Below are 27359 nucleotides of genomic sequence, written 5' to 3'. Positions count from 1 at the left end.
AAGATTCGAGGTAGAATTGATCTTCAGCAACCCAGGCTTGTCGTCAGAGGCGACTCGCAGGATGCAGCTGAAGTATTGCTCAGTGAGGCGTTAAACAACAAACAAATAAACAAATATAGAAGGTAAAATCAACCTTTAAATGGCATATTCTGAATCATTCTCACGGCGCCGTCTATATTCAGACAGACAGGAACAGTTTGACTCAGCATGTAGGCTCCGTATACATTTGACTCGTCATTGGTTATATTTTTTAAATCATTATAGATAATATACATACAAGAGTATGTGTGAGTGAGTGTCTGTCTGTGTCAGTGTGCGTTTATGCGATTGTCTCTGTGTGAGTGTGTGTGTGTAAGTGAGTGAGTGTGTCTGTGTGCGTCTGTTTATGTGTGTATGTGTGACGTAATTATTCTCACGGCGTCACGGCCACGTTCAGACGTTGTTGACAGTCGGCCTGCTCTGTCAAAACGTTAAGAATTTCAGTCAGATGTACACACAGCGCCAAAACGAAACAAGGTAACAATTCATACATATTTTGCCTAAATCCAACTATTTTTATGTGTGGAAAAGGTTTCAAGCCGCAGAGGTCTACAAGCACAGATATGGCTTCTGATCCCGCTTGGCTAGGTCTAGTGCCCTCACAAAATTGTTTCGAAATTTATATCTCCAAAGTTGCCAAAACTTATATAATGCCTCAATTACGTCGCAGTTCGACACTGATTTTCAGTATATTGGACTGTTCTTTTGATAATTGTAGCAATTATCTCTGTAGTTTCTCCAGATTCACGATGGTTAATTCTGAATTTACTAAAGTGCGACGCCATGTTTGTTTATAAACACTGAAAGTGGTCCCTACTTGACCTTTGATATTTGCATAGCTATCCGCATATGACCCCGACGGATATCGTTTTTATCCGTTGGCTTTACCCTCCTGTATGTGTGTGTGTGTGTGTGTGTGTGTGTGTGTGTGTGTGTGTGTGTGTGTCTGTATGTGCATGTGTGTGTGTTTGCGTGTATGTGTCTCTGTATGACAAAACATACAAAAACTGAAAAACCTTTATGATTATCACCAACATAGTATATGAGGCACTCAGTATATGCGACTGAACATAGCGACATCTGATTGGTATATTTTAAATAATCGTTACTGCACCCCGTGTATACAACAGAATATACAACAGCCTTTTAAGGATATATTTCAAGTCATCTAGGCACCACATTTGAGCGACAGAATATATGGCGAACTTTAAAGGATATACATCTTCAAGGCACCCCATATATGCGACATGACATGATCAACGATCTTCGCCATCGGGTTACTCTGACACGACACTGAACCTGACCAAAATGTAATTAATAGTCATACATTACATCGTCATCTCTGCATCACGCACACATTACCTTGGTACAACAGCTCATAATGACATGTGAAGGACATATTTTGAATAAATGATGACATTAATGTAAAACTGAACGTAGGAAATAATGCTTCCTCTAAATACATTTACGATGTCATATACATATATTTATATATAATATTTGACAATGTCACAGCTGTGTAAGGCTTGTCTCTGGTCACAAACCAAACTCCCTGGGCAGAACAACAAGATGTCATCCACACAGACACATTGTCGCTGTTAAGACAAACTTATATATTATTGATCACATAAATAAGAAAAGTAATTGTTACTGACTGTTGGCAGTCAAGGTATATCTAGAGTATGGTCTTTTATCCACATATGATATCCAACACAAAGCGCGGTACACCAGGCCGAGACCAAGCCGTGCGCTCTACCGATAATCTGGTTTACTGTATGAGAGCGAGAGGCTGGTACGTCCGCGCGTGTGCCATAGCCTTGCGAGGCGGATTTCACAGTTTCTGCTCACCTTCAGTTTGCATTCAAAACAAAGATATCTACGAAATAATTTATACAATTATTTTTAAATATCATGTTTTATTAAACAAAATAAAATGGTCATTATGAAAATTGCATAACTATCGTCATGAAAAAAGATAAACTTTAAAGAGCATTAATATAGATGTGTGCTGTCTGAATTTACATTAAAATATGGATTATTTGTTAGAGGTGACGCAGAAAAAAGGGGAGTTGTTTACAAAATGTCATATTTTTTCCTCTTAAATACACACGACTGTTCAAAAGAAAATGCAAGATCACTTCTCTTTCAATACGAAAGACCGTAGTTCGAGCCGGTACATACTTAGCTCCGAAATAGCAATGCTCATTTGAAGGCTATTTTCCGCTGTACTATAGATACCTTTGCAGTGAGGTGACAATGAAACCACTTTGTCTTGTAGGATTTGAATAAAGGCATTCATGGGAATAATAGCCATGCTATTGGGTCGGGCTGCCTTGTGGCACGGTGGGTAGGGGATCAGAGTAACGTTCACATAGTACGTGACAATTCCTATTTATACCCCACTGCGAATAGCAATGCCTATAGTACCTTCATTGAAGAAAGCCCCGCATACTCAGTTGGCTATATTATGTAGTCCTTGAATAGTTGAACGCCGTACCTATACCCCGGCAGCGCTGCAAAGACTATGAGAGACCATATTCCTCACGTCTCAAGTAATAACGGTATTGGAGTATAATCCCTTTTTCTGTGTAACGCCTATTCCATGCGTATACCATACACGGAACGATTTATCAAGAAAGGCCCAAGTTTGCTGCGTTTAGCGAGGTAGCTAATTAGCAGTGTTTATTGATGAGGGTGGTTGCGATATGAATTGATTTGGAGAGAGTATATGAACATCTCTCGTGGAAGATTCATTCATTGACGGTCGAGTCGTTCACGAGCTTACCCGACATTCAGCGCGCGGCGACTAGTTGTAATTGACCCACTAGCTGTGGAGAGTGTGCGGCGAGATGTGTGTGTGAACTAGCGTGGATACTGTAGAAAGAGAGCCCTGATTTGAGCGTCTGTGATTCTATGTAATTTAACATAGTCTCTCCTCACTGGCTTAAACTGCAACTCACCTGGACTACATCATCAGGGCGTTATGTGACTGCATCGCTGACTGCGATCGGCTGCGACTCGGTCCAATCCTATAGTGCAGCTAGTGTTGGATGCCATGCTTACCACGCTTCCGGAATATACCGTAACTTTGTAAATATAGCATTTACAAGTTTATCCTGATCTGCCTCTGTGTAGAATCGCTTATGTGAGTATTTGGAGAATTATCAAAATCTAAACATGGCTACTTGTCCTTTTAAAGAAGGTATAGAACGCGACAAGGCTAAATTGTTACAGCGTTCTCTTAGTGGACAAAAAGTTCAAGATGGACAACCGGAGAGACGGACTAGTAAGGAGACTACTTCTTCGGATGAGTCGCCAAGATCGAGGAAAATAAGCAACATATCAACTGCATCCTCCGGAGGGTCAGACGAGACAGGGGACGGGTCAGGCGACCGGACAATCAGTTTAACGGGACTTATTGAGGGAGTAGGAACCCTCGTTATCCCTGCGGTAAGTAACTCAAACACTTATACTCACCAATAACCCAACAAAGCGAGCAGATAATGCATACAAACGGCTTTTACACGGTGCTGGCGCTGGTCTCTTACTCGAGGTGATCGGTTTAACAGGTGTTTGTACTAAGTCTTCATACTAGACATAACACTTTTCTAACACTACCTTTATCTATGGCTGTATGCGCGGCACATATATACAGACCATAAGATGATTGTGCATGGATAATGTAGTTTTATTTATGTGTGAACCGTACCGGCGTCTCATAATAGATTACAAAATGTTAAATACTTTGGCTTGACACATGCGGTTATAAATTTATGTTTTGTTTGTTTTTTGTTAAATTTATTGTCCCATGTTTACAATAACAGAATTTCAAATACACACGAGAGACATGTGCATGAAAAATACTTTATGTTCGCTGACAGTTTAAAACTTGAGAACATTTATTACCCCGTGTAATGTATACCCCTTGAGTGGAAATATTTTTCGGATCTCAAGAGAGTTTGGGATTTCAGCTAAGGTTACATACTTGATAGGTCAGCGACGGTTGTTCTGATGTAACGAGCTGCTTGAAGTAACAACATCAGTGTTTGGTTTAGATTTATGACAGCCTGTTTGAGGTCGCGGATCAAGCTATGTCGTGTCCCTCCGTCATAAACAAAGACCCACTTCGTAATAACTCTCTCTTATGTTTTGTCGTGAATCCGGCCCAACAATGGCCATCGGCTTTGTGCTTCCATACTGGCAAACGCAAATTACACCTGCTAGTGTGACACACCACGTCTCGCTGATCCATGATCAACATGTCTTTGATACATTTTCAGCGCTATTTTGACTTTTACGTCCAATGAAATCTGTTTCGCTAAATAATCGAGGAAATGTATTATTTACATAATAATGGAGAGAGGTTTATAGGAATTCTTATTCTGTTTTGTGTTTAAAACTTTGATATAAGACTTGTATATCGACTCTGAATAAACACATCGTTTACACTCAAGCAATACGTATTTAAACACTAATCACACTAATATTATCATATCACAGTCATGTATGAGTGTATTTTTCTTACCCGCTTTTGTACTGGATGTGTACAAGTATGCCTTGGATACCTATTGATTCTGTAGAGACATGTTATGGTTAAGAAATAGTCCGAGGAAAGAAAACGCTTTAACCCGCTAAACTACACATGCTTCCAACGCCATGGCTACTTTTCCTGTTGCGCGGGGGCAGCGGATCGATCCTATCGACTGTTACAATAGTGATTAGGCCCCAATGGCATCGGGGATGTCCTGGTAATTTGTCCTTGTAAAAAAAACAGCTGGTCCTTGTATGGACACGTTGATTCAGAGTGAGTGAGTGAATGAGTTGGGTTTAACGCCGCTTTTAACAGTATTCCAGTTATATCACGGCGTGTCAGCTTAATGTGGGAGGAAAGCCCGAAGTGATGCAGGTCTCAGACGTTAACCATTTCGGTGAAACCCACGAGCACGGGTACGTTGATTCAGAAACGCTGACCTGCGTAAAAGATGTCAAAATGTGACGATTCATTGTTTTACAGTATTTTCCTTCGCGGATAGTACCTGATAATAACCTCTGAACATAAAATGAAATAACCTTCTTAATCCGGACGATGCCGTCACGAGCAAATTTGTCCGGATTAACGAAACATTTTAACGAAAGTGTTCTTTGTATGCATGTAGACGTTCTAAATGGGAATGACGGGTGTCCGGATAAACGATGTCCTGATTAACGAAACATTTAAACGAAAGTGTTCTTTGTATGCATGTAGACGTTCTAAATGGGAAAGCGGGGTGTCCGGATAAACGATGTCCTGATTAACGAAACATTGTAACGAAAGTGTCCTTTGTGTTCTCGTAGACGTTCTGAACAGGGAAGCGGGGTGTCCGGATAAACGATGTCCGGATTAATGAAACGTAACGAAATAATGTCCTGTGTGTGCATGTAGACGTTCTTAACAGAAGAATGCAGTGTCCAGATTAACAGATCAGGACTTACACTAATAGCTGTCTATCCGTTCTATTTGACGTAATTGCACATAAAGGGATTGTGTTTGTGTCGTGACCTGAGTCTTTAAGTATAGATGACACATAGTTTATAGTAAAGAGATAATTTTGTTGTACGCCATAGGCACAATATTACTACAGAAGGGTATGTGGACCACACCAGCAAGTGGTTGATAGCAAGAACATCAATCATCCGCATTGGGGTACGATGAGACACAACCAGCAAGGTCAAAACTGTTATAGCCAATCCACCGTAGTGAGTCAGTTTGATTGTGAACCACTTTGTATTTCAGTTATGCTACGGAGTGTTGGCTTAATGTGGGAGGATAACCCGAGGTAATTTAGGTCTGGGACGTTTATAATTATTGGTGAAACCCTTGAGCACGGGTATGGTGCTGACAAACCTAGAAACGATGCGGAAATCGAACCCACAATTAAAGGTTTCTGTGCACCCAAGGAACGCAACTCTGCACAGCGTATTGCGACGCCCCTGTTCACCCCCTGTACGTCGAATTATAGTAATAACCACACATAGCAATCAAATGATAAGAGCCGTAAGGTAGCCTTGTGGTTAAAGTGTTAACTCGTCATGCCGAAACAGGGTTCGATTCCCACATTGATACAATGCGTGAAGCCCATTTTTGGAGTCCATTAGCCGCGATATTGTTGATATATTGATAAATGTGGGGTAAAAATACTCAATCAATCAATCAGTCAATCAAAATACATGTTGGTGTTCGGGGATTGTGGGATATTTCCAAATAGAGGTATTCCCATGCTGGTGTTCACGTAACAATTCCCTTGTCTGTGGTAATCTAGGTTCTTCCTTGTCGAGATCCTGTAATTTTGTTACGAACGTATGCATGAGCAGATCCCAGCTACAATCTATAACAATTATCGAAATGTTCTTCCGATCAAACCTGCTGGTCAGATAATTCCACGAACTCCCAGACAGGACTGCCATGTTGTATCTAACCAGGTCCCAGCTCCTTACACGGGTGTCCATGCCGATCAATGACGCGAAATGAGGCCGTATATTGCTCGTGTTAATTTCTTTGTCTGTGTCCGGCCACAGTGGCTGTGATCAATGTCCCATGATTGCCACAGTGAACGACATCGATGCAGTCACACGACATCGTCAATAAACGCTCATATTGCATGGGCTTGAACTATATTGACTTTCGTTAAGAGATGTTTTTTTATTGGAATCGTGAAAGGGTCAAAGAAGCTAATGGCCTATGCGCCATTGCTTCTGTACAGGTGCACACGGTCCTGTGTTTGTCCTGGCTGATGAAAGTGTCGATACGGCGACAGAACAACACGTAATGAACTACATCACTGATGTATTAGTTTCATTAACAGTGACTATGGGACCACAATTTAATATTCTTGGTATGATAGCTATGATATTTCTTAGCACAAATCTTTTTTTTCGGTCACTGCTTCAAGTGAAGAAAAGGAAAAAGTGAACATGTTTTGTCACTGCAAGTTATATTTTTTTCAAAAACATCCCCTTTTTCCGGATACCAAATGTGAGCCTGGTTAAAGCGTTCGCTCGTCACGCCGAAGACCCGGGTTCGATTCCCGACATGGGTACAATGTGTGAAGCCCATTTCTGGTGTCCCCCGCCGTGATTTTGCTGGAATACTGCTAAAAGCGGCGTAAAGCCATACTCACTCACTATGCTTCAAAATGGCCCCTGGAAGGAACGTACGGAAGCCTTTTAGGGCCATTTGTTTTTTAAAGTTTGTTTCGATACTATCTTGGAATTTCAACTTACTATCTTGAAATTTCAAGATAGTATCGAAAAAACAAAACAAAAAACAAATGGCCCTAAAAGGCTTCCGTAGGAACGTATGAAGGAAATGTATTACTAGACTGTGACACTTCACACAGGCTCTTCTGCGGATACCGTACCTCCCGGGGTCACAGTAGGACACAAATAAATACTAGTATATCTTCTTCCTTGTTTCGTAAAATCTAAACGTGTTAACCCAGACGCTTAAAACGAAGGTGTTCGGGTTACTGAGTGTCCATTGTGTCTGTGTGAACTCCTCAATTGACGTTCCTACAAGGCAGTGAAATCAGTCTCAACACGAGATGTTCCTTCACGCTTCAGTTTGTTAACTGTTTGGCTCAAACATTGAGTTTGAAGTAGCGCACGGTGAGATGGGCTGAGGTTGCTGCCAGAAGACATGTCCATTGATTGGCTTGGTGTGGGAGACTCTTCTAGCTGTGTGCTTAAACTGGCAAACACCTGGTGTGATGGGAGATAACGTGTCGGACGTGTTTGGGATGTGGTATTGTGACAGCAGGGAGACGTGTAGAGAAGATGATCTTGTGACGGCAGGGAGACGTGTAGAGAAGATGATCTTGTGACGGCAGGGAGACGTGTAGAGAAGATGATCTTGTGACAGCAGGGAGACGTGTAGAGAAGATGATCTTGTGACGGCAGGGACACGTGTAGAGAAGATGATCTTGTGACGGCAGGGAGATGTCTAGAGAAGATGATCTTGTGACGGCAGGGAGACGTGTAGAGAAGATGATCTTGTGACGGCAGGGAGACGTGTAGAGAAGATGATCTTGTGACAGCAGGGAGACGTTTAGAGAAGATGATCTTGTGACAGCAGGGAGACGTGTAGAGAAGATGATCTTGTGACGGCAGGGAGACGTGTAGAGAAGATGATCTTGTGACAGCAGGGAGACGTGTAGAGAAGATGATCTTGTGACGGCAGGGAGACGTGTAGAGAAGATGATCTTGTGACAGCAGGGAGACGTGTAGAGAAGATGATCTTGTGACGGCAGGGAGACGTGTAGAGAAGATGATCTTGTGACGGCAGGGAGACGTGTAGAGTAGATGATCTTGTGACAGCAGGGAGACGTGTAGAGAAAATGATCTTGTGACGGCAGGGACACGTGTAGAGAAGATGATCTTGTGACGGCAGGGAGATGTGTAGAGAAGATGATCTTGTGACGGCAGGGAGACGTGTAGAGAATATAATCTTGTGACAGCAGGGTGACGTGTAGAGAATATGATCTTGTGACGGCAGGGAGACGTGTTAGAAGATGATCTTGTGACGGCAGGGAGACGTGTAGAGAATATGATCTTGTGACGGCAGGGAGACATGTAGAGAATATGATCTTGTGACAGCAGGAAGACGTGTTAGAATATGATCTTGTGACAGCAGGGACACGTGTAGAGAAGATGATCTTGTGACAGCAGGGAGACGTGTAGAGAAGATGATCTTGTGACAGCAGGGAGACGTGTAGAGAAGATGATCTCATGAAGGTGCACACAGGGTTTACGTTTACACCTTAATAAACGCAAACCATATACGCCAGTTCGTGAGGATATATAATCAGAGAGAAACACTAATCTTCTTACCTGGTTCACCGAGATTATAAAGTTGGTGTTGGAGGTGTCGCTGTTTTTCCACATTTCTTACGTTTATCTAAGCACATTGTGTACATCACAATGAGTGAATAAATGAGTGAGTGAGTAGGGTTTTACGGTGCTTTCAGCAATGTTCCCGCAATATCACAGATGGGACCATTCATGCCACGCATTTGTAAGTATCTGGGGATCGAACCCAGGGCTTTTGTCGTTGCGAGCGAACACTTTAACAAATGGACCACCCCACCGCCCCATATCACAATGACAGACTGTGTTACTATCCATTTCCGTCAGCGAGTATGCATGTAGGATATATATTAAGCTTTGAACTTCCTAAAAGCTGTCACGTTATGTTCAGGAACATATATGTTTCCATTCCATTAGTAATCCTAATGTACTCTCACCCTGGGGTGTATTTCATTGCATGAGTAAAGTCCTTTCCGCGTGGTTTGATATAAGTGTTAATAACGACCGGATTTCACATGCAATATGCTGTGCGCTTTGAAGAAAGCTGTTCCACATTAAACATTTCCATTTCAAGTATTTTGTATATAAACACAACAAAATGTATTTACATGCGCGGGATGCAGATGAATGGGCAATTTTCTGTAGTCTAAACGCCATATACCGTGAAGCCAAAACTATACAATATTGTTTTTACCATAGCATGAAACAGTTACTATCTATGTTAAAAAAGTGATGATGATTGTTGTCAATATTTCTGACGTCCTGTTTGTATCATGTGCTGGAGTTAAAATGACAAAGCACGCCTTAATAAGCCCTTTGCCTCTTGCTAGCGCTACAGCTGATTTGTTTATAAGATCCCCAGTCCATTACCATGATTAAACAAACATTGAACTTCCCTCTGTCTGATGGTGTCGACATATGGTGTACACATTTCCTACTGTGGTGATATGTACTGCACATGGTGCTAATATGCTATATAGTAATATCATACACTGGCGGTCTGTAGCGGTTTTGCAAGTCCTACATAGTACATATGGTATGCAAGATGTTGAGCCACGTTAAAGGTGGACAAGGCATGCGCAAACTGGCATCCCCATCAAATTTGATGAAAACGTGTTATGCAGTTTGATGATGTGCAATAGTGACAGTGGTTCCATGTCAAGAAACACTATTTTTTTGCAGTGGCGGATGTTTCCCGTGGGACAGGATATGCTTACTCTTAGCGAATACCTGGTGTCCACATTGAATTTTCAGTGATCCATCTATATAATTTTCCCTTTTACGCCCAATGAAATTTGTTTCGGTGATGTTATATAGACTACAAGGGAGTGACCGAGTAATGTTTTTCGCCGCTTATAGCAATATTCCAGCAATATCTCGGCAGGAGACACCAGAAATGGGCTTCACACATTGTACCCATGTCGGGAATCGAACCCAGGTCTTCTGCGTGACGAGCGAACGCTTTTGGCCACTAGGCTACCCCAATGCCCCCAGACGTACACACAATGTCTTCGTTCGCACAGGAAACATTTGCCAACATACCTCAGAGCATCTTTAACGTGTTAATATAGCAGTCGATATGATATTCAGTGTGTGTGTGTGTGTGTGTGTGTGTGTGGGTAGGGGGGGGGGGGGGGGGGGGGGTGTTCCCGTAGATGCTTGAAAAAATATTTTTCAACATGTTTAACAATAGAATGATAAATAATAAATAGTTCGCAGGACATGTTGGTTGTTATGAAGAACAAGATGTTGTGGGTAAAGAAGAGATGTTTGTTTCCTCCTCCACCCCGACCTCCTTCACAGTGAGTGTGTGTCAGTGAGTGAGCGGTTTTAGTTAGCCACCGTCAGCAATATCCTAGTATATAACGAGGTCCACACATAATGGAGTCTGGACCATGCCATCCAGTGACTGAAAAGATGAGCATCACCAATTAGCAGAGACACAGAACTGGCCACTATAAACTTCTACTTAGTCACCATGGGGACGGGTTCACTGTAAAGATATATTCAACGTATAGACAAGAAACAGATGTAGTTTATGCATTCGGCTAATATACTATTTAAAATGGACATTTATGTTTTATATGATTTATTCAGTAACTTCGTTGACTCGAACTCCATTTTTTCGTACATCGTATAAGATGAATCAGAGATATAAGTTCCTGGAGAATCGATATCGGCACTTCGTCCGTCTCGAACTTCCGATATCTTGATTTATATTTAATGTCTCCCATCTCCATCCATTGGTCTTATCTCACAATTTTATAAAAAAAATGATATTTCGGTTAATGGTTCAATTGTTTTTCAAGTATTTATTAAATAATAATAAGTGCATTTAAAATGCGCCAGATTCCATTTACCAAGTGGATGCTCATAGCGCTACACTATTATTACCCAGTCAATGGATCAGTGAGCACTCGATTTTAATTCTCAGCTCCCTGGGGAGTATACGTTACATTTCTTTGTAATCCTTCTTTGTTCAGCTAAAATATACCCACGACAATATCCGCACACACAGGGGAGATGTTTTTCTTAGTATCGCAGTAAACGTCATCTTGAACACATTCTGCCGCTGCAACCAAATAGTTATCACTTTAGGTAGAACTATCCCACAAACCATTCAAGCTGTGCCGGGGCTGACGAGTCCCTTTTATTATTGATGAACACGAGCTTTTAAAGTATACATTTCAGCATATCGCCACAAATGTTAACAGTCATTCCCCAGCTATCGTTGCTTAGAAATTAATTATATTTTTCTTGTTTTACCATTAACAATAATTCAACAAAACCATTCCAATTGTTAATTTCTTTTTAAAAACACGAATTTAAAAAAATCCAGTTTTGCACAAGAGACATTTATAACAATGCCATCTGTGCGGACAGAGCAGGTCTATCATCCCGTGGTACAGGTTAAGGATGTATATATGAAGACACGAGAAGGTCTCAATGACCTGGCACTGGCTCCCGAGTCGCAGTCGGGATCACTGTGACAAATACCTGACGTGACCTTTTCTTAATCTGCCCGGACCTGCACGGAGTCTAGTTCTCACAGGATATGCTATTGCCTGGGACACAGAGTAAACAAGTGCAGTCTTTATTGTTTATTCATATGACCTGTGACACTTTAGAAATAATTATGAGTGTCAATATTAATGTATTGTCTCTCGTAACCGAAGCTTTTTGCAGCGCCTGACATTTTGGATTCTGCAATACAAACCGTTCAACAACAAAGAAGTAATAGTAATATAAATTAACTCTCCAGAAACCGTGCCTTGAGCCCATTTGTTACCGGGTCCTAACCATTGCACCTTCTTTCATGTTGGGCTCTTTGTTGTGCTCGGGACTTTGTCCACGTTTTTCCAATATATTCGCACGACTACAGAAAGGCTGCACTCACCTCAACATAAATGTAAATTTCTTTTACCACAGCTATGTTTGTATTGTATAAATTCACGTCAGTATACGTTTATGAGTATTTTAAATTTTATTGCCCAAAGCAAATTTTATGTCTTATCAGCTCAGCGAAGACCATGTATTTTTCTTCAAAATTAACATTACCGGGAACCTGAACGTGAAGGAAGAAATCGAACGGTGGTGTTTAACGAAGGGCATGTTTCTTCGGCTGAAACGTTCGTTCACATATGGTGTGTTTGTGCATGCATGTACAGTTAACTACGGTTATAACGAACTCAAAGTGACCACTAATTTTTGTTCGTAATAACCACAGTTCGTTATAAGCATACATACAGCATATATACAGCAAATGGCCTGGTCTAAGAAATAAGTTCGTTATATCGGTCAGTTCGTTACAAGCGTATTCGTTATAAACGTAGTTTGCTGTATGTTAATCTACTGTACCGGGTTACACACCACGCCAACCAATGGACGGGGCTTTCATGCCTATATTTCCAGAATCACTCTCTTACTTCCTGTATGTTGTTGGTTCCTAATGCATGTCCCAAATACAAGATGTACAAAACAGAATAATAATCGATATTCCGACCTTTAATAGTCTGAATAGGAGACATATATTATTCAAATTGAAACACTTTACATAAGTTAAATCTTGGCAAACTTAATTTCTAAATATTTTAAATCAGCTCTGGATATCCGATATTGGAATAGGCCCGTATACAGCCTCGTACCTATCCAGGCCAACAATGCTGATCTTGTCCTTTTTAATAATTCCAATGAAATTATTTATATCATTGAATTTTTCTGTCCCTTTTGACACGATTCAAGAAAAACATGGCAAATATGCGGACCTCGCTTTCGTAATGTCACGCTTTCATCCTAAGTACCAAGTTGTTCGACTCCCCATTGTTCTTGGTGTCTTAGGTTGTTCTTGGTGCCTTAGGTTCGGTACCCCCCAATCTGTTGACTGACATCGGGAGAGCACCCGGGGCTGCTACCAGGAATACACCCCTTCTGACAATCTGGGTAATGCAGAAGGTTGCAGTGTTGGGGGGCCTTCACATTCTCCAAAAAGTTCTGGGTGGGTTTGACTAGGCAGCGCTTCCTGGGAGAAGTCCCATTCGCTGATGCTGACTGTCCCAGGATCACCCAAACCCTCTTTGCTGAATTTATTTAGTTTACATCTGTAAATAATGATAATAATAAATAATAATACGGATTACGATATGATATGGCAACAAACAGGCAGTGTTGGTGGCTAAACAAGAAGGCGTAACCAACAGCGATTAACTCATCACCCACATCTTAAGTATGTAATATATTTATATATACAGTAAACTACGGTTATAACGAACTCAAAGGGACCACTAACTTTAGTTCGTTATAACCGTTGTTCGTTATGAGCATATATACACTATAACAATAGCAAATAGTCGGGACAAAAAAATCAGTTCGTTATATCCGTCAGTTCGTTATAAGCGTGTTCGTTATAAACGTACTTTACTGTAATTAAGTATATAATGAACAGTACGTCCAAGTCTGAATGCTGTATTTTAAGACAACAAATGCACGCTATGCAGAAGCTTGGATGAATAGTCGATAAGAGTATTTGGTTCGCAATTTATCTTTTACTAACATTATATTCTATTTTTACAAGCGGAATGAATGTCATTCTGTATTTCTCTGTACTGATCAGGATAAAGTGACGTGGCATTCCTGGAATATTTTGTAAATATGTCAAAATAACATCATCACATATCTAGAAACAAACATAACTAAGAGGTTTTTCTATGTAATGTTAATAATATGCTTGTAGTATACGGTGTTACCCATTAAGCTCAAAGGCCTTACTGTGTATTAATGTTTATATATGTATAAACTGTATATGTTGAGGGACCTACCTGCGAATAAACATTCTTTGACTTCGTCTTTAGACACGAGAGATTGAGGAGTCTCTGACTTTGTGCTGTCCAACAGTTACACGACGCCATGTTACTCGTTGCCAGAAATCTATGTGGGTGGCTATTTGGGAGCAATGTAGAAAAGGATGTATAGTTTTAATAATAATAATAATAATAATAATAATAATAATAATAATAATAATGTATTAGTTGTTAAACAACATACTTGTCGCCTTTTACGGCAGGAATGGGTTGCTGAAGACCTTTTCTAACCCGGATCTTTACGGGTCTATTTTGCTATATGTCGGATGCACATAATCCAGCAACGACAATGCCGTTGGGTATGATGACGCCCAATCTACTAACTCACTATTCCATTAAATCGCCTCTTGCGACCAACAGGGGGCCTTTTCTTACCCGGGAGAGGGAATCCCAACAGGGGAGCATGTCCTATCAAGTGACAGGGTGTCACCTGTACCGTCTCCGCCCCCCCGTGTCCTAAATTCAGCTTTTGTTGGTGACGTACAGTTATTGGGTAACATAAACCCCTTCCGTGTGTTCTTCCCACACCGTATCGTTTGATCGGGGGAGACACCGACTGTTAATAACAGCTGTAGATATAAAAACACTGCATCAATATTGACGAAAACAATACCCACAATGAAATCGTGACATATCTATTTCACGTCCGCTTTATTGTTAGTTCCAACTGGTTAATGGTCGGAAATGCAAACAGTTGTGTTTGGTGGCGAATATTATAGGAGAATATTCAAGGCATAGTCGCCCTCCTCTTCTGCTGTCGTGTTTAAACTCCCCCATGGAGTGCTTCGCCAGATTAAGCCAGTTAAGAGTATTTGCAAAGGCTCTAAACACTCCATACATATATGTATTTACAAGGACAAAGGATAACGGTATCCTGTTACGGACAAGGACCCGTTATCAAACGGGTCGTGCGACCTGTATACATGCGTTACACAGTGAAACCTTGTTAGTCTGGACACCGTTAAAGTGGAAGCCCTTCCTTCTCGAGGATCTCGCTTGAAACAGATATGCATACCTAAATATTAAGTATATATCAATTCAGAGCTGACTGCAATATGTTCTACCGTTATTTAGGTATAAACGTAAAATGATCCACGAAGCAAAAAACACACTGAAGTCAATTTATAAATAAATACGTAAAAAAATAATAACCTCACAGACAGCTTATTTAGTCATTCAAAAAAAAATGTAGACAACAGTTTGAAATCATTGACATCGTTTAGCGCATTAATACAACACAAGATTGTATTTATCAGTCAATCAGTAAAAAGGAGGTCGTTGGTGGGCGTGGCCTCATTTTTCTCGGTTTATGCATAATATTTGATAAGTTGGCCAATCAACTATCACGGAATCACTTGCAATTTATTCATTGCACCATGCCAATAATTTGTTAATTCGGAAACTTGTTAATGTGGACTTGACACCTGATTAATGAGATTTTACTGTATAATACAGGATTTTTTTATTATTGTTGGCTCAAAAACCTCAACTATGGATATGTACGCCAAAGAACAAGTTTGAGTTACCATGGACACTGAATGGCATTCCAGGTCTCTAAAACATGTTAGTATGTATCGGATTAAGAGAATGTGTTCCACTTTGATGTTTCTTTTATACTGAAACATGAATCCATTAATTACTTGTAGTCCTTGATACGAATCCAAGATCCGCCCAAACCAGCATATGTGCAACCTATCCGTGCTCGATAGTTTAATTTCTTGGTCAGCTGGCGTGTATAGCAAATATTGAGGCTATACGTTGCGTTAAAAGAGGTGTTAAACCCATTCGTTACCCTTACCATGCGATCCCCGGCTGCGCCAAACCGAAAATCTTTAAAAGATGGTATTTGTTTTTACCCTGCCTGGTGCTCGGCATTCAGGGAATCAAACAAGGACTGGTCGGCTCGGAGTCAGTATGCTGTGTCTGAATGAGGTATCCGTGTTAAACTGCAGCGTTGTATCTCAGTAGGCTAGCACTAAAAACTGGCAACAGTCCACACACAGTGGTAGACACACGCACGCACGCACGCACGCACGCACGCACGCTCGCACGCACACGCACGCACGTCGATATGTAAGTGCAATAATCTTGAACACAACCTTAAACCCCACTTCACCTCACCTCAACTCACTTTTCCCATGATCAATTTGTAGCAGGACCCTATAATGACGCTAAACTGACATGCATCTTAAAACTCAAACATGTTTATGTAAAAGCCAATACACTCTGCCTATCACGATCTCTCCCGATGACACCTGAAAAAAAATACTTTGTAAATATTAGCACAACATTTTCATTTAAGGTAATTCACTTCCTTATCTAACCAAACGTTCTCCAAACAAGCGCTCGAACACATGCATTAGTAATACAATACAATACAATACAATGCAATACAAATGTGCTTAATACCTCATTTCCTCTGTCCACGCCTCATTTGAATTCGAGCTTTTGCTTTTCGAAACCATCAAATGTTGCCATCAGGAAAACTGAAAGGTGTCGATGTAATTTAATCTATTTAGCATTATCCTTTACAATGTAAATACTAACTGTTCATGTTGGACAGTTAACATGTATGATGACAGTTGAATGATTTGTTAAAGGCGTGTCACGAATAAAAAAGTGAAATTTCAAATTCAAAGTTACAGATTTAAATGTCACTCAAAATAATTGGACGAAAACACGGCGGGTTGTATACTCCCCAGGGAGCTGAGAATGAAGAAAATCGAGTGCTCACTGATCCATTGACCGGGGTAATAATACTGTAGCGCTATGACCATCCACTTGGTGAATGGAATCTGGCGCATTATAAATGCACTTATTATTATTATTATTATTATTATTATTATTATTATTATTATTATTATTAAATGAGATACATCCTAACTAATGATGCACTTGAAGGTTGATGTTGTTTCGGCACAAATACATTTTGGTATGGGCGTGTGTTTGTTGTTTAACGTCGTACTCAGAAATATTCTAGATCTATAGCGGCGGCGTATGCATAACGAGTCTGGACCAGACTATCCAGTGATTGCTGTTATGAGCAACGGTTCACGCCGTCGGGTGCGATGACATGCAAAATCTAAGTCATCCAGTCTGACAATCCGATCCCAAAGGGATCCCCAAAAGGGTCCAGAATTAATAATGCTCAAATGTACTGTGTCTTCATTACCTCACTATGCCATGTGATAAAGGTTTGTGATTTAATATAAACATGATGGAATCTCGAAAACTATTAACACGACATATCGCTTAATATAATATCATTTTTTGATCGTTACTAAAATCTTCTATGCATGTCACCAAATTAGGCAGTCTCCAGAACATAACCTAACTTGACAATTTCCTCATCTTCAAGCTTGGGCGGTCGGTTAGCCTAGTGGTTAAAGCGTTCGCTCGTCACACCGAAGACGCGGGTTCGATTCCCGACATAGGTATGTGTGAAGCCCATTTCTGGTGTCCCCCGCCGTGATGTTGCTGGAATAATGCTAAAAGCGGCGTCAAACCATACCCACTCACTATCTTCAAGCTAACAAGGGTTTACTAATTATTATCACGTTATCGATTTTCAACACCAATATAACAGCAACAGAGTGCTGACGATATCATTTTCCATTTTTCATTCAGAGGTGGTGAGTCGAGGTCGCGTCCAAGATTATTGCACTTCTATGGCGACGTGCATGCACGTGTGTGGCTGCTTGTACAAGTCAGGATCGATGCCGATTTATAGTGCTAGCACACTGAGATAACATGCCGCAGTATAACATGAATACCCCACTCAGACACAGTATACTGACTCCGAGCCGACCAGTCCTTGTTTTAGGCCCTTTATGCCGAGCGCCAGACAGGGTAACAACAAGTACCATCTTTTAACGTCTTTTGGTTTGACGCGGCCTGGGATCGAACCCCGGACCTTCCGCTCTCCGGGCGGACGCTCTACCACTAGACCACGGAGGCGGTATTCTCTTTAAGAGAGCTCAAATTTCTTCACGTAAACATAAAAAAATGAAGATTTTCAATCAATCCCTGATCCCGTCCCCCATCCCCCCCCCCCCCCCCCCCCCCCCCCCCCCCGTGTGCCTATGTGCATGTGTGCCTGTGTCAGGGTTAGGACCCCGGGGAACGTGTGTATGCTTGCTAGGACGTGACCTTCACTGAGAGACATGTCAACAGTACACAGTACTCCCTCTTATACACTATACAAAGCTATTGCTGTGGTGACTTTTGCAACTTGACATTCTCCTACCTCAGGTAGAACTGTCCCAACAAGTAGGAATTTTCGTGTGATGAGTCACCCGGAGTTGTGGTTCTTCAGATCTCATTATGCACTCGGCGTCTCTAGGGTAGAGTTATTGCTTGTATACACGCATCCATTTTCATTTCATGAGGGAAAACTTGAACTGATTTGTGTGTTATAACATAGGGTTGGTTATGAAACCATTAAATCTGAAGGAGACAACATGGCATCGTGTATCGGTCTTTTGAGTAAAATTTAAAATATTCCATATTTTTTGCATACCACTATACACGGAGTGAGTGAGTTTGGTGAGTCGTTTTGGTGAAACCCACGTGCAAGAGTATGGTACTAACAGACAAAAATGTAAACTGGGCGATTCGGGATTCGAACCCAAAATCGTAGGTTTCTGGCGCGGCAAAGGGACTCACTTCTGTACGGCGAATTGCGATGCGTTAGACGACTGGGCCACCCGTGTTTCCTGATTTGTTCCTTTGTTTGTTGTTTAACGCCGCACTCAGCAATATTCCAGTTAGTCACGGCGGTCTGTAAATAATCAAGACTGGGCCAGACAATCCAGTGATTGACATCATGAGCATCGATCTACGCAATAGGGATACGATGACATGCATCAACCAAGTCAGCGAGCATGACCACCCGATCCCGTTAGTCGCCTTTTACGACAAACATAGTCACCTTTTACGCAAACATGGGTTGCTGAAGACCTATTCTACCCCGGATCGTCCCTGATAGTAAAGCTAAAAGCATACATATGCATGTTGAATAAAGTATATTCCGTTATAGCCTCCGCGAGTCATTTACTTGTAGACATATCGATTGAGACATTCTTCACATAATTGGAAATAAATTGTGACACTGAATATCTAGTTTCGTCGTCACCTTTCCCCATTGGCGTTTCCAGCTATATCCGTCGTTTTATGGCTGGTATACCGCTGATCAATGTTAAATTATACATCAAACAGACATCTCACAGTTTGCCAAGGACAACGGCTAAATCTGACAAAACATATCTATGTTTAAGCACAAATTTAATTAGTGCTTGCTGCGAAGGATCTACATGTGTAAATTAGTCTTCAGCACACTATTCTGTGAAAAATGCATATGTATTTTTTACAACGTCCTGTGTCATTAAAGAAGTACTTATGTAGATTAGGGAATCCTATTCTCAAGGAAGAAGATCACAAAGAAAAGTGTTGTTTTTTTTTATTTTACATGTTTTGCAGAATAAGACAGTTTGCTATGGCAGCAGGCAGATGTAATATCCGACCAATAGGTCTGTGGGGTACTTTGTTCCTTTTAAAACAGTAATTATAACCGCCGTCGTATAGCTGAAATATTGCTGAGTGCGGCGTTAAACAACAAACAGACAGTAATCAAAATATAAAACATACCATACACGGTACAATTCTTCGTCCACTGTTTTAACCTACAAACATAATTCAATATACAGAAGAGATATATTTTTCCATTTAAATGTATATGTTTAATAATAATGTGTCCGTGTTTTCTTTCGGCGTTGAAACATCGTTGACACATCGTCGACAAAGAAGAGGAATTCGATATCTGAAATGATTCGCTGAGTGATCTGCGTTTGAAAACTTTGATCCAAGACAATAGCATTGAAGATTCTGTTACGTCATTGTTACAGTATCTACAATAGGACAATTGAACAATTGGATATACAATCCATACAATCAATAAATCCAAGCAGACCATACAAATGTCTTCCTTGGTCTTCATACCATCTTTTAAATGCCACTTAAAGAAATATCTAATGGCCTGTCCTGGAGACCGTGTCATGGAGAAATATGTTCAAATATGGTACTTGGTGTTATCCCCATATGCCTGTCATAAAACCTTTAGAAAGCATTACTAAGGCCTCGAATGCTGTTACCATGATCCACCAACCCTTGAGCAAGAGGGGCGGTCGGATAGCCTTGTGGTTAAAGCGTTCGCTCGTCACGCCGAAGACCCGGGTTCGATTCCCGACATGGGTACAATGTGTGAAGCCCATTTCTGGTGTTCCCCGTCGTGATATTGTTGGAATATTGCTAAAAGAGGCGTAAAACCATACTCATGCACTCACTTGAGCAAGAATCGTGTGGTGTTGTCAGTGGGTGCAACAAACGTTTCATGTAGTGCTGCCAGACTTTAAATGGCAGTTGGCTGGGGCAGAAAGGGTGTGTTCCAATCATGTAACCCTTTTTTCATGTCGCGCATTCCACCAATGACAACATAACGCACTGGTTTAACCCACTCTGACAGACATTCAACAGGTTCATCTTCTTTTGCCCATATCTTGGCAAACGCTTCGAAAACATCCATTATGATTTTAAAGTGATCCCAATAGATAGCAGGCTGTTCATGATATATTTTACTTATTTGAATTATAACTGACGAAGGTTGTTATTGTCAATACAATAGAAGTCCCATCTGATTATATGACCAACATGTTGGTTGGTAGCAGCGTGATGAGTCATGGTAGCCCCACGTAGTGGCATGTACATTATGAACTGCCAAGTTTCCATTCTGCAACACGTTCCTATAAATGAACAACTTGGATGAGATGGTATTCGAAAAGGTTGGTTTGTTGTTTAACGCCGCACTCAGCAATATTCCAGCCATATGACGGCGGTCTGTAAATAATCGAGCCTGGACCAGACAATCCAGTGATTGACAGCATGAGCATCGATCCACGCAATTGGGATCGATGACATGTATCAACCAAGTCAGCGAGCCTGACCACCCGATCCCGTTAGTCGCCTTTTACGACAAGCATAGTCAACTTTTACGGCAAGCATGGGTTGCTGAAGACCTATTCTACCCCGGAATCTTCACGGGTCTTATTCGAAAAGGAGAAAGCCATTCTTGAACTGATAGTTGTTCTTGACATTTTTCTGGGACATTTAGGGAAACTGATATTTGTCTTAGATGTTACTTATGTTCAAAGCATCAATTCCCTGTTTGTACACTTCAGGAACGTTCTTTTTCTTATTCAGTGGCGTCTCTGGCTGGCCTAACGTTTCAAAGCAATTTAAGCACTGTACTCTCAAGTCGACACTATAGGCTCTTGTTTGCAGACCCTCCATTAGCAAAATGTGCTGGATTTCTTTCAACTGCACAGAGTCCAGTCTTGTTCTTACTTTGTGCAATCCCATTGGTTCCTAAAGGAGGAGCAACAAATCTTCCAAATCAATGGTATCTTTTGGCCTTCGTCTTTTCTTGTGACCAGGGCTGCGGCGCCGCCGTTAGAACTCAATACATTGACTTTGGCAGTTCGTTGATAAGAAAGCCTGCCAACGTCTTTTATTTTGTCATTACAGACATATGGCATTGCCGAAAACAACAGTCAAATCCAATGATTTTCTCTGTGCATCCTGTCAGGCCGACTGTATTTGAGGTTATTAGATGGCGTGTTGTCTCTAATATGCTAACTTTCATGCCAAGGATGGAGTGATTTTCAGAATGGAAATGTTGGTAAACACAATTGGAAACATTTCTTTTGATTCCCTGCAGACTGTGTCGATAAAGTCTATTTTGTTTCCAAACAAGGACTGGTAGGCACGGAGTCAGAATGTGTCTGAGGTCATGATATCTCTGCTGGATAGCACTATAAAACCAGACTGGTACAAGCAGCCACACACACGTACCAGTACGTCGCAATAAAGGTGCAATAATCTTGAACGCGACGTTAATCTCCATTTAATATCCCCTGTCCTGGAGAGTGAATGAGTTAAAATATAACGTCACATCGGCAATATTTCAGCCATGTCGTGACTGGAGAAGTGACATGGGAGCCCCACCGCCTGACTCGCTGTGCAGAATTCCATCTCCTATATGCACCAGACACAGCTGATCCGCGGTTCGAATTCCAACTCGCCTGATTATATTTCTTAGTTCGTCAGTACCATAGACGTGATCGGGCTTCACCAAAATGTAAACGACTAGAACCTGTTTGTGGTTTCCGGTGCTATAAGGTGGTAGAAGCATGTGCTATAATACTTTATAGATGTCTTCTGTTAGAAGTCGAAGTATGTCGAATCTCGTGTACTTGTTACAAACACGACTCTTTCTTAGAAGAAAATGGTATAATTAATGGTATAATTAGAACATAGACCTTCTTATACCTAATTCCGCCCTACCCACCACCCACCCCCCACCCCACCCCACCCCCAGGGTGCATTGATTTCTTGACATCAATAAAGAGTGCCCCATTATGCGTTTAAATATCAAAGGCACAGGTGAATATATCACGTCCTTAAAGGGCAATAATAAGTCGTATGTCCCTATATCTATCGTGAACGTGCATTTTTAATGTCGTGCGTATCAATGACGTGGTTCTCCAAGAATGTACATTTAGCATGAATGCGAGAGAATGTAAACGCATTAGCCAGTCATCTTATGAGACATGAACGCCATGTTGGAAATGACAAAGGTATAACTTCATTCGTTATAGTTTTAATTTTAATGGAGGGTCATTGTGCTTTAATTATATATTTGGCAAGAGAAGTATTTTATGGTTTTTGTGTTACTTCATTTATGCTGACATCTTTGAAACGATGAATCTTCAATAACATTTGTGGCAAAATAACACTGAGTGTGACACTTTTGGTTGCACCAATTTAAGTTGAAATTATTGTCATGTTTTTTTTATTTTATTTTACATAAATAATTAGAGCGATTATTTTACGGTTTGGGCCTTCATAGATGTTGAGTAATGTTTACGCAGCTGATTGTATACCATTTCGAATGCTCAAATACATTCCCTCAGTGTTATTGTATCAATACTCCGAATGATCTCTCGACCCGTGAAGATTCCGGGGTAGAATAGGTCTTCAGCAACCCATGCTTGCCGTAAAAGGCGACTAACGGGATCGGGTGGTCAGGCTCGCTGACTTGGTTGATGCATGTCATCAATCCCAATTGCGTGGATCGATGCTCATGATATTAATCACTGGATTGTCTGGTCCAGACTCGATTATTTACAGACCGCCGTCATATAGCGGGAATATTGCTGAGTGCGGCGTTAAACAACAAACCAACCAACCAACCGAATGATAAAATACATAATCTTTACTGTATTTCGTGAAATCCTTAATTTCGTTAACTATTAAAATATACAGTTACTTTGTAGGCTGCAGTTATAGCTACCTTTAGTGGGATCGATAATTTACGTTAAAAGCTTACATGTTCTTGGTGTTTGTATGGACAGGAGATCTATCCAGTTGTTAAATATGAAAAGCACACGTTCAGTGCAACACAAATATACAAAAGCAGAAAAATACTTGACACCAATTTGCCACAAAATCTCCACCCACTCTATTGATATGATCTGGACGCCATTAAGCCATTAAGGTACTTTACTGGAATGAATACGAGTGCTATCTAACTGATTATTGATAGTATTCTCAACACATATTCCAAAGCATATACCATCACACTGTAGTCAACTGGGATCGATGACATGTATCAACCAAGTCAGCGAGCCTGACCACCCGATCCCGTTAGTAGTCGTCGTAAAAGGTGACTCTGCTTGTCGTAAAAGGCGACTAACGGGATTGGGTGGTCAGGCTCGCTGACTTGGTTGATACATGTCATCGATCCAAATTGCGTGGATCGATGCTCATGATATCAATCATTGGATTGTCTGGTCCAGACTCGACCAGACATATAGCTGGAATATTGCTGAGTGCGGCGTTAAACAACAAACCAACCAACCATGGAACTGGTAATTACATAAAACGACACGATTGTCCACATATGTCAGACGAAGTTGCAAATATTCATCAGTGATCTGCATTGGGCTCTACTTTTATTAAGCGACGCGGAAGGATACATACACTGGAAATACTAAAGGAGGCTGACATAAGGAGGGGGATCCATCCGTCATCATTAGCATGTCTCGCTTTTGGTTTATCATGATGATTATCCATGCTGAGCGTCGTCCTGTTTGATGTCCTGCCCTAGATTCGTTACACTCTCAGTTTAGCGCCGCGTCTCTCTACACCGTTATAAGTGCTATCAATAATTCATATGAATATAAATAGACATACGAATCAATATTTTCTTTATTTAACTCGGTGTCTGATTACTCGTAATGAACAATAATGAATTGAAACGGTACGGGTTACATATACAAACGCTTAAGTAAATGCCAATGTTGTTTTGATAACTCATGTATATTACATACGATGGTAAAATACATTTATATTTTATCAAATGTAACTGCAAACTTTACATGTGTTCTGTACTGACTGAGTATGGTTTTACGCCGCTTTTAGCAAAATTCCAGCAATATCACGGTGGGGACACCAGAAATGAGCTTCACACATTGTACCCATGTCGGGAATCGAACCCGGGTCTTCGGCGTGACAAGCGAACACTTTAACCACTAAGCTACCCGACCGCCCCTCACATGTGTTCTGTAGTCAGGACGCATGTACTAGCTTATAAACTTAAAACGGTTAATTAGAACCATGGTACTCAAAACATATCTCTGTCCGGACATAAAAAGTGGGATCATGTTAGAGTGAAACCTTGTTAATCCGGACGGCGAATATCGCTCGGATTAACAAAGATCCTGATTGATGAATCGATTATGCTTGTAATGTGTGCGGAGTAATGAGATTTAAAATATATAAGTTATTGGACGCCAGTGTTTGGCAACCAGTCTGGATGGGATAGTGCGTGTATGGATTTCAGCGGTTCGACTGCAAACTAATGAAATGAACGACTTCATGAATTCCCAGTACTCACATATTTCCGATAGGTTAAGTTTCTTACACTGGACCAGATCTATATGTGGTAAGTTTTATTTCTTTTATCACCAACACAATAAATCACGGAACTTTGTGAGCCGGGAGAGCTCGTTTACTACCGCGGTTGGGCTCTAATCTGTTCTTGCAACGTGAGAATTATTGTTGGACTGACAATAGAATGGGTTATCCAATCACAGGCACCTGTCTCGTGTCAAGGTGCCATGATGGCCTGCCTGGAGATTTCACTTCATTATCAGAGAAACCCAAATCATAAACCATCCCATATCACTGAACAAACAAGGTCTAAACACGCAGCCCTGCTCGTGGATCTCGGCCATCTCCGCATGGGCTCGTATATTTCCGCTATCATCTCGTATATTGTCGTGATATTGCTGATCGCTATGCAGTTGTCGTTGGGATGGCGTCCACCCAGCTTAATAGCTTTGGTAGACGAATTATTGATCAGAAGTTTCAATCGATGTGATCTGCATGTCCTACGGAGACTAAGCATGTCTGCACCTTTACTCTGTTTAATATAGACTGGTTTAAGTGTTTTCACCCATATTCAGCGGATATTGCAGTAATGGGTAGGCTCCATTCAACTTTAATTAAATGTAGTCCGGAGTTTGCCCCGCGTGTTTAATGTGTTTTGACAGAGCAAACACATCCCTAGCTTTCTACGCAATCAATTAAGGTTTTTGTGCAACGTATATCTGCATGACAGACATGTTAGTTATTTATGTCATGAAATGTACATATAATTTGCCACGCGTCTACTGTAATAGCATTCGTCCAGACTGAAATAGACAAATTATGTGATTGTAAGTTGGCTGTATGCCTGGAAGCATTATTCATACACTAACTTTCACTTTCAGAATAAAACATGAATATGTCATGCCATGCAATTGCAATGAACAACGAATAGTGAGTGAGTAAGTGAGTGAACACTATGTCAGTCATATCACAGCGTGTAGGCTTGATGTGGGAGGAAAGCCCGAAGTGATGCAGGTCTTTGACGTTTACCACTTTGATGGAACACAACAGTACGGTATGATGCTTACAAACCGAGGGGCGATTCGGGATTCAAACCCACAATCATAGGATACTGGCACGCTAAAGGGGGGCAACTCTGCACAACGAATTGCGACGCCTGAGATGAACGTGCCTCATTAGAATATTACATTGAAGTCAATATTTAGGTATGCATCATCTCCAATGGAGTTTGGTTTAACGCCGCTTTGAACAGAATGTTAATTATACAATGTTGATTATGAAACGTCATAACAGTTTAAAATTCAGAGATAAAAGCCAAGTGACACGTGTTGGAGATATTTGCCAAATTGGTGAAAACACCGAGAACGGAGATGGTGCTGACAAAACAAGGATCATAATTGGCGCTTATGTAGGATTCGAACCCACGATCAGCGGATCCTTGTAATTAGGGGGTCTATACTTGCTGTCGTATGTGTCAGTGTGTCAGTATTGTTTGACATGAAACTTTTTTTGACCACCAGTATACCAGAGTGTGATTCATTAGGGTCTACGTCAGGCCATGCAGCTTCTTTGTTTGTTTGTATTATTATTATTATTATTATTATTATTATTATTATTATTATTATTATTATTATCATAATAGGTCTATATACACAATCTTCCATGCCCTCACATCACGGCATGTTATATCAAATGGTTTCACCATTGCAGTGACTGTGCATATCGATCTACTGTATTAACCCAGTGACAGCGTGTATGTACACTACGAATTCTTATATAAGCGCGTTTCCTATTTCAATGCTAATTTATTGTATTACAATCGTTGTGGGGTTCCGCAGAAGAAGAGCACCGAGCACTCCATGCATTGTGTGTCGCATGAGCCATATATAAAAGGATCGTGTTGAATGGTTGACGGTGTCATTGCATACTGATGGCTCTTTCATTCATGTTTAACAAACAAACTTTCATGGAACGTATATTCTTCCCTGCAGTATGTAGAGGGGAATGTCCGAGTAACTCTCCATTCCTTAGAAAATAATGTAGCAGAGGCCCCGCAGGAGCCGAGGCCCATTATTTTTAAGGAATGGAGAGTTACGAGGATATTCCCCTTCTTAA

The 27359-nt window shown here is 41.0% G+C and overlaps 1 protein-coding gene across 1 annotated transcript in view; it reads left to right on the top strand.

Annotated features, from left to right (window-relative positions):
- Positions 1-2816: 2816 nt before the first annotated feature.
- The window catches only part of LOC139449724 (guanylate cyclase soluble subunit alpha-2-like), a 105355-nt gene continuing 80812 nt past the window's right edge, over positions 2817-27359 (top strand). The window contains exon 1 of the mRNA XM_071231238.1: positions 2817-3489. Coding sequence (XP_071087339.1) covers positions 3217-3489 — 273 coding nt within the window. The 5' untranslated portion in view covers positions 2817-3216. The remainder of the gene's footprint in view (positions 3490-27359) is intronic.

This window comes from Haliotis cracherodii, unplaced genomic scaffold (assembly GCF_022045235.1).
Source record: "Haliotis cracherodii isolate W230 unplaced genomic scaffold, xgHalCrac1.p SCAF_8, whole genome shotgun sequence".
Taxonomy (NCBI): domain Eukaryota; kingdom Metazoa; phylum Mollusca; class Gastropoda; order Lepetellida; family Haliotidae; genus Haliotis; species Haliotis cracherodii.
The sequence above is the reverse complement of the archived record's forward strand: the minus strand, read 5'-3'. Positions and strand labels throughout refer to the sequence as shown.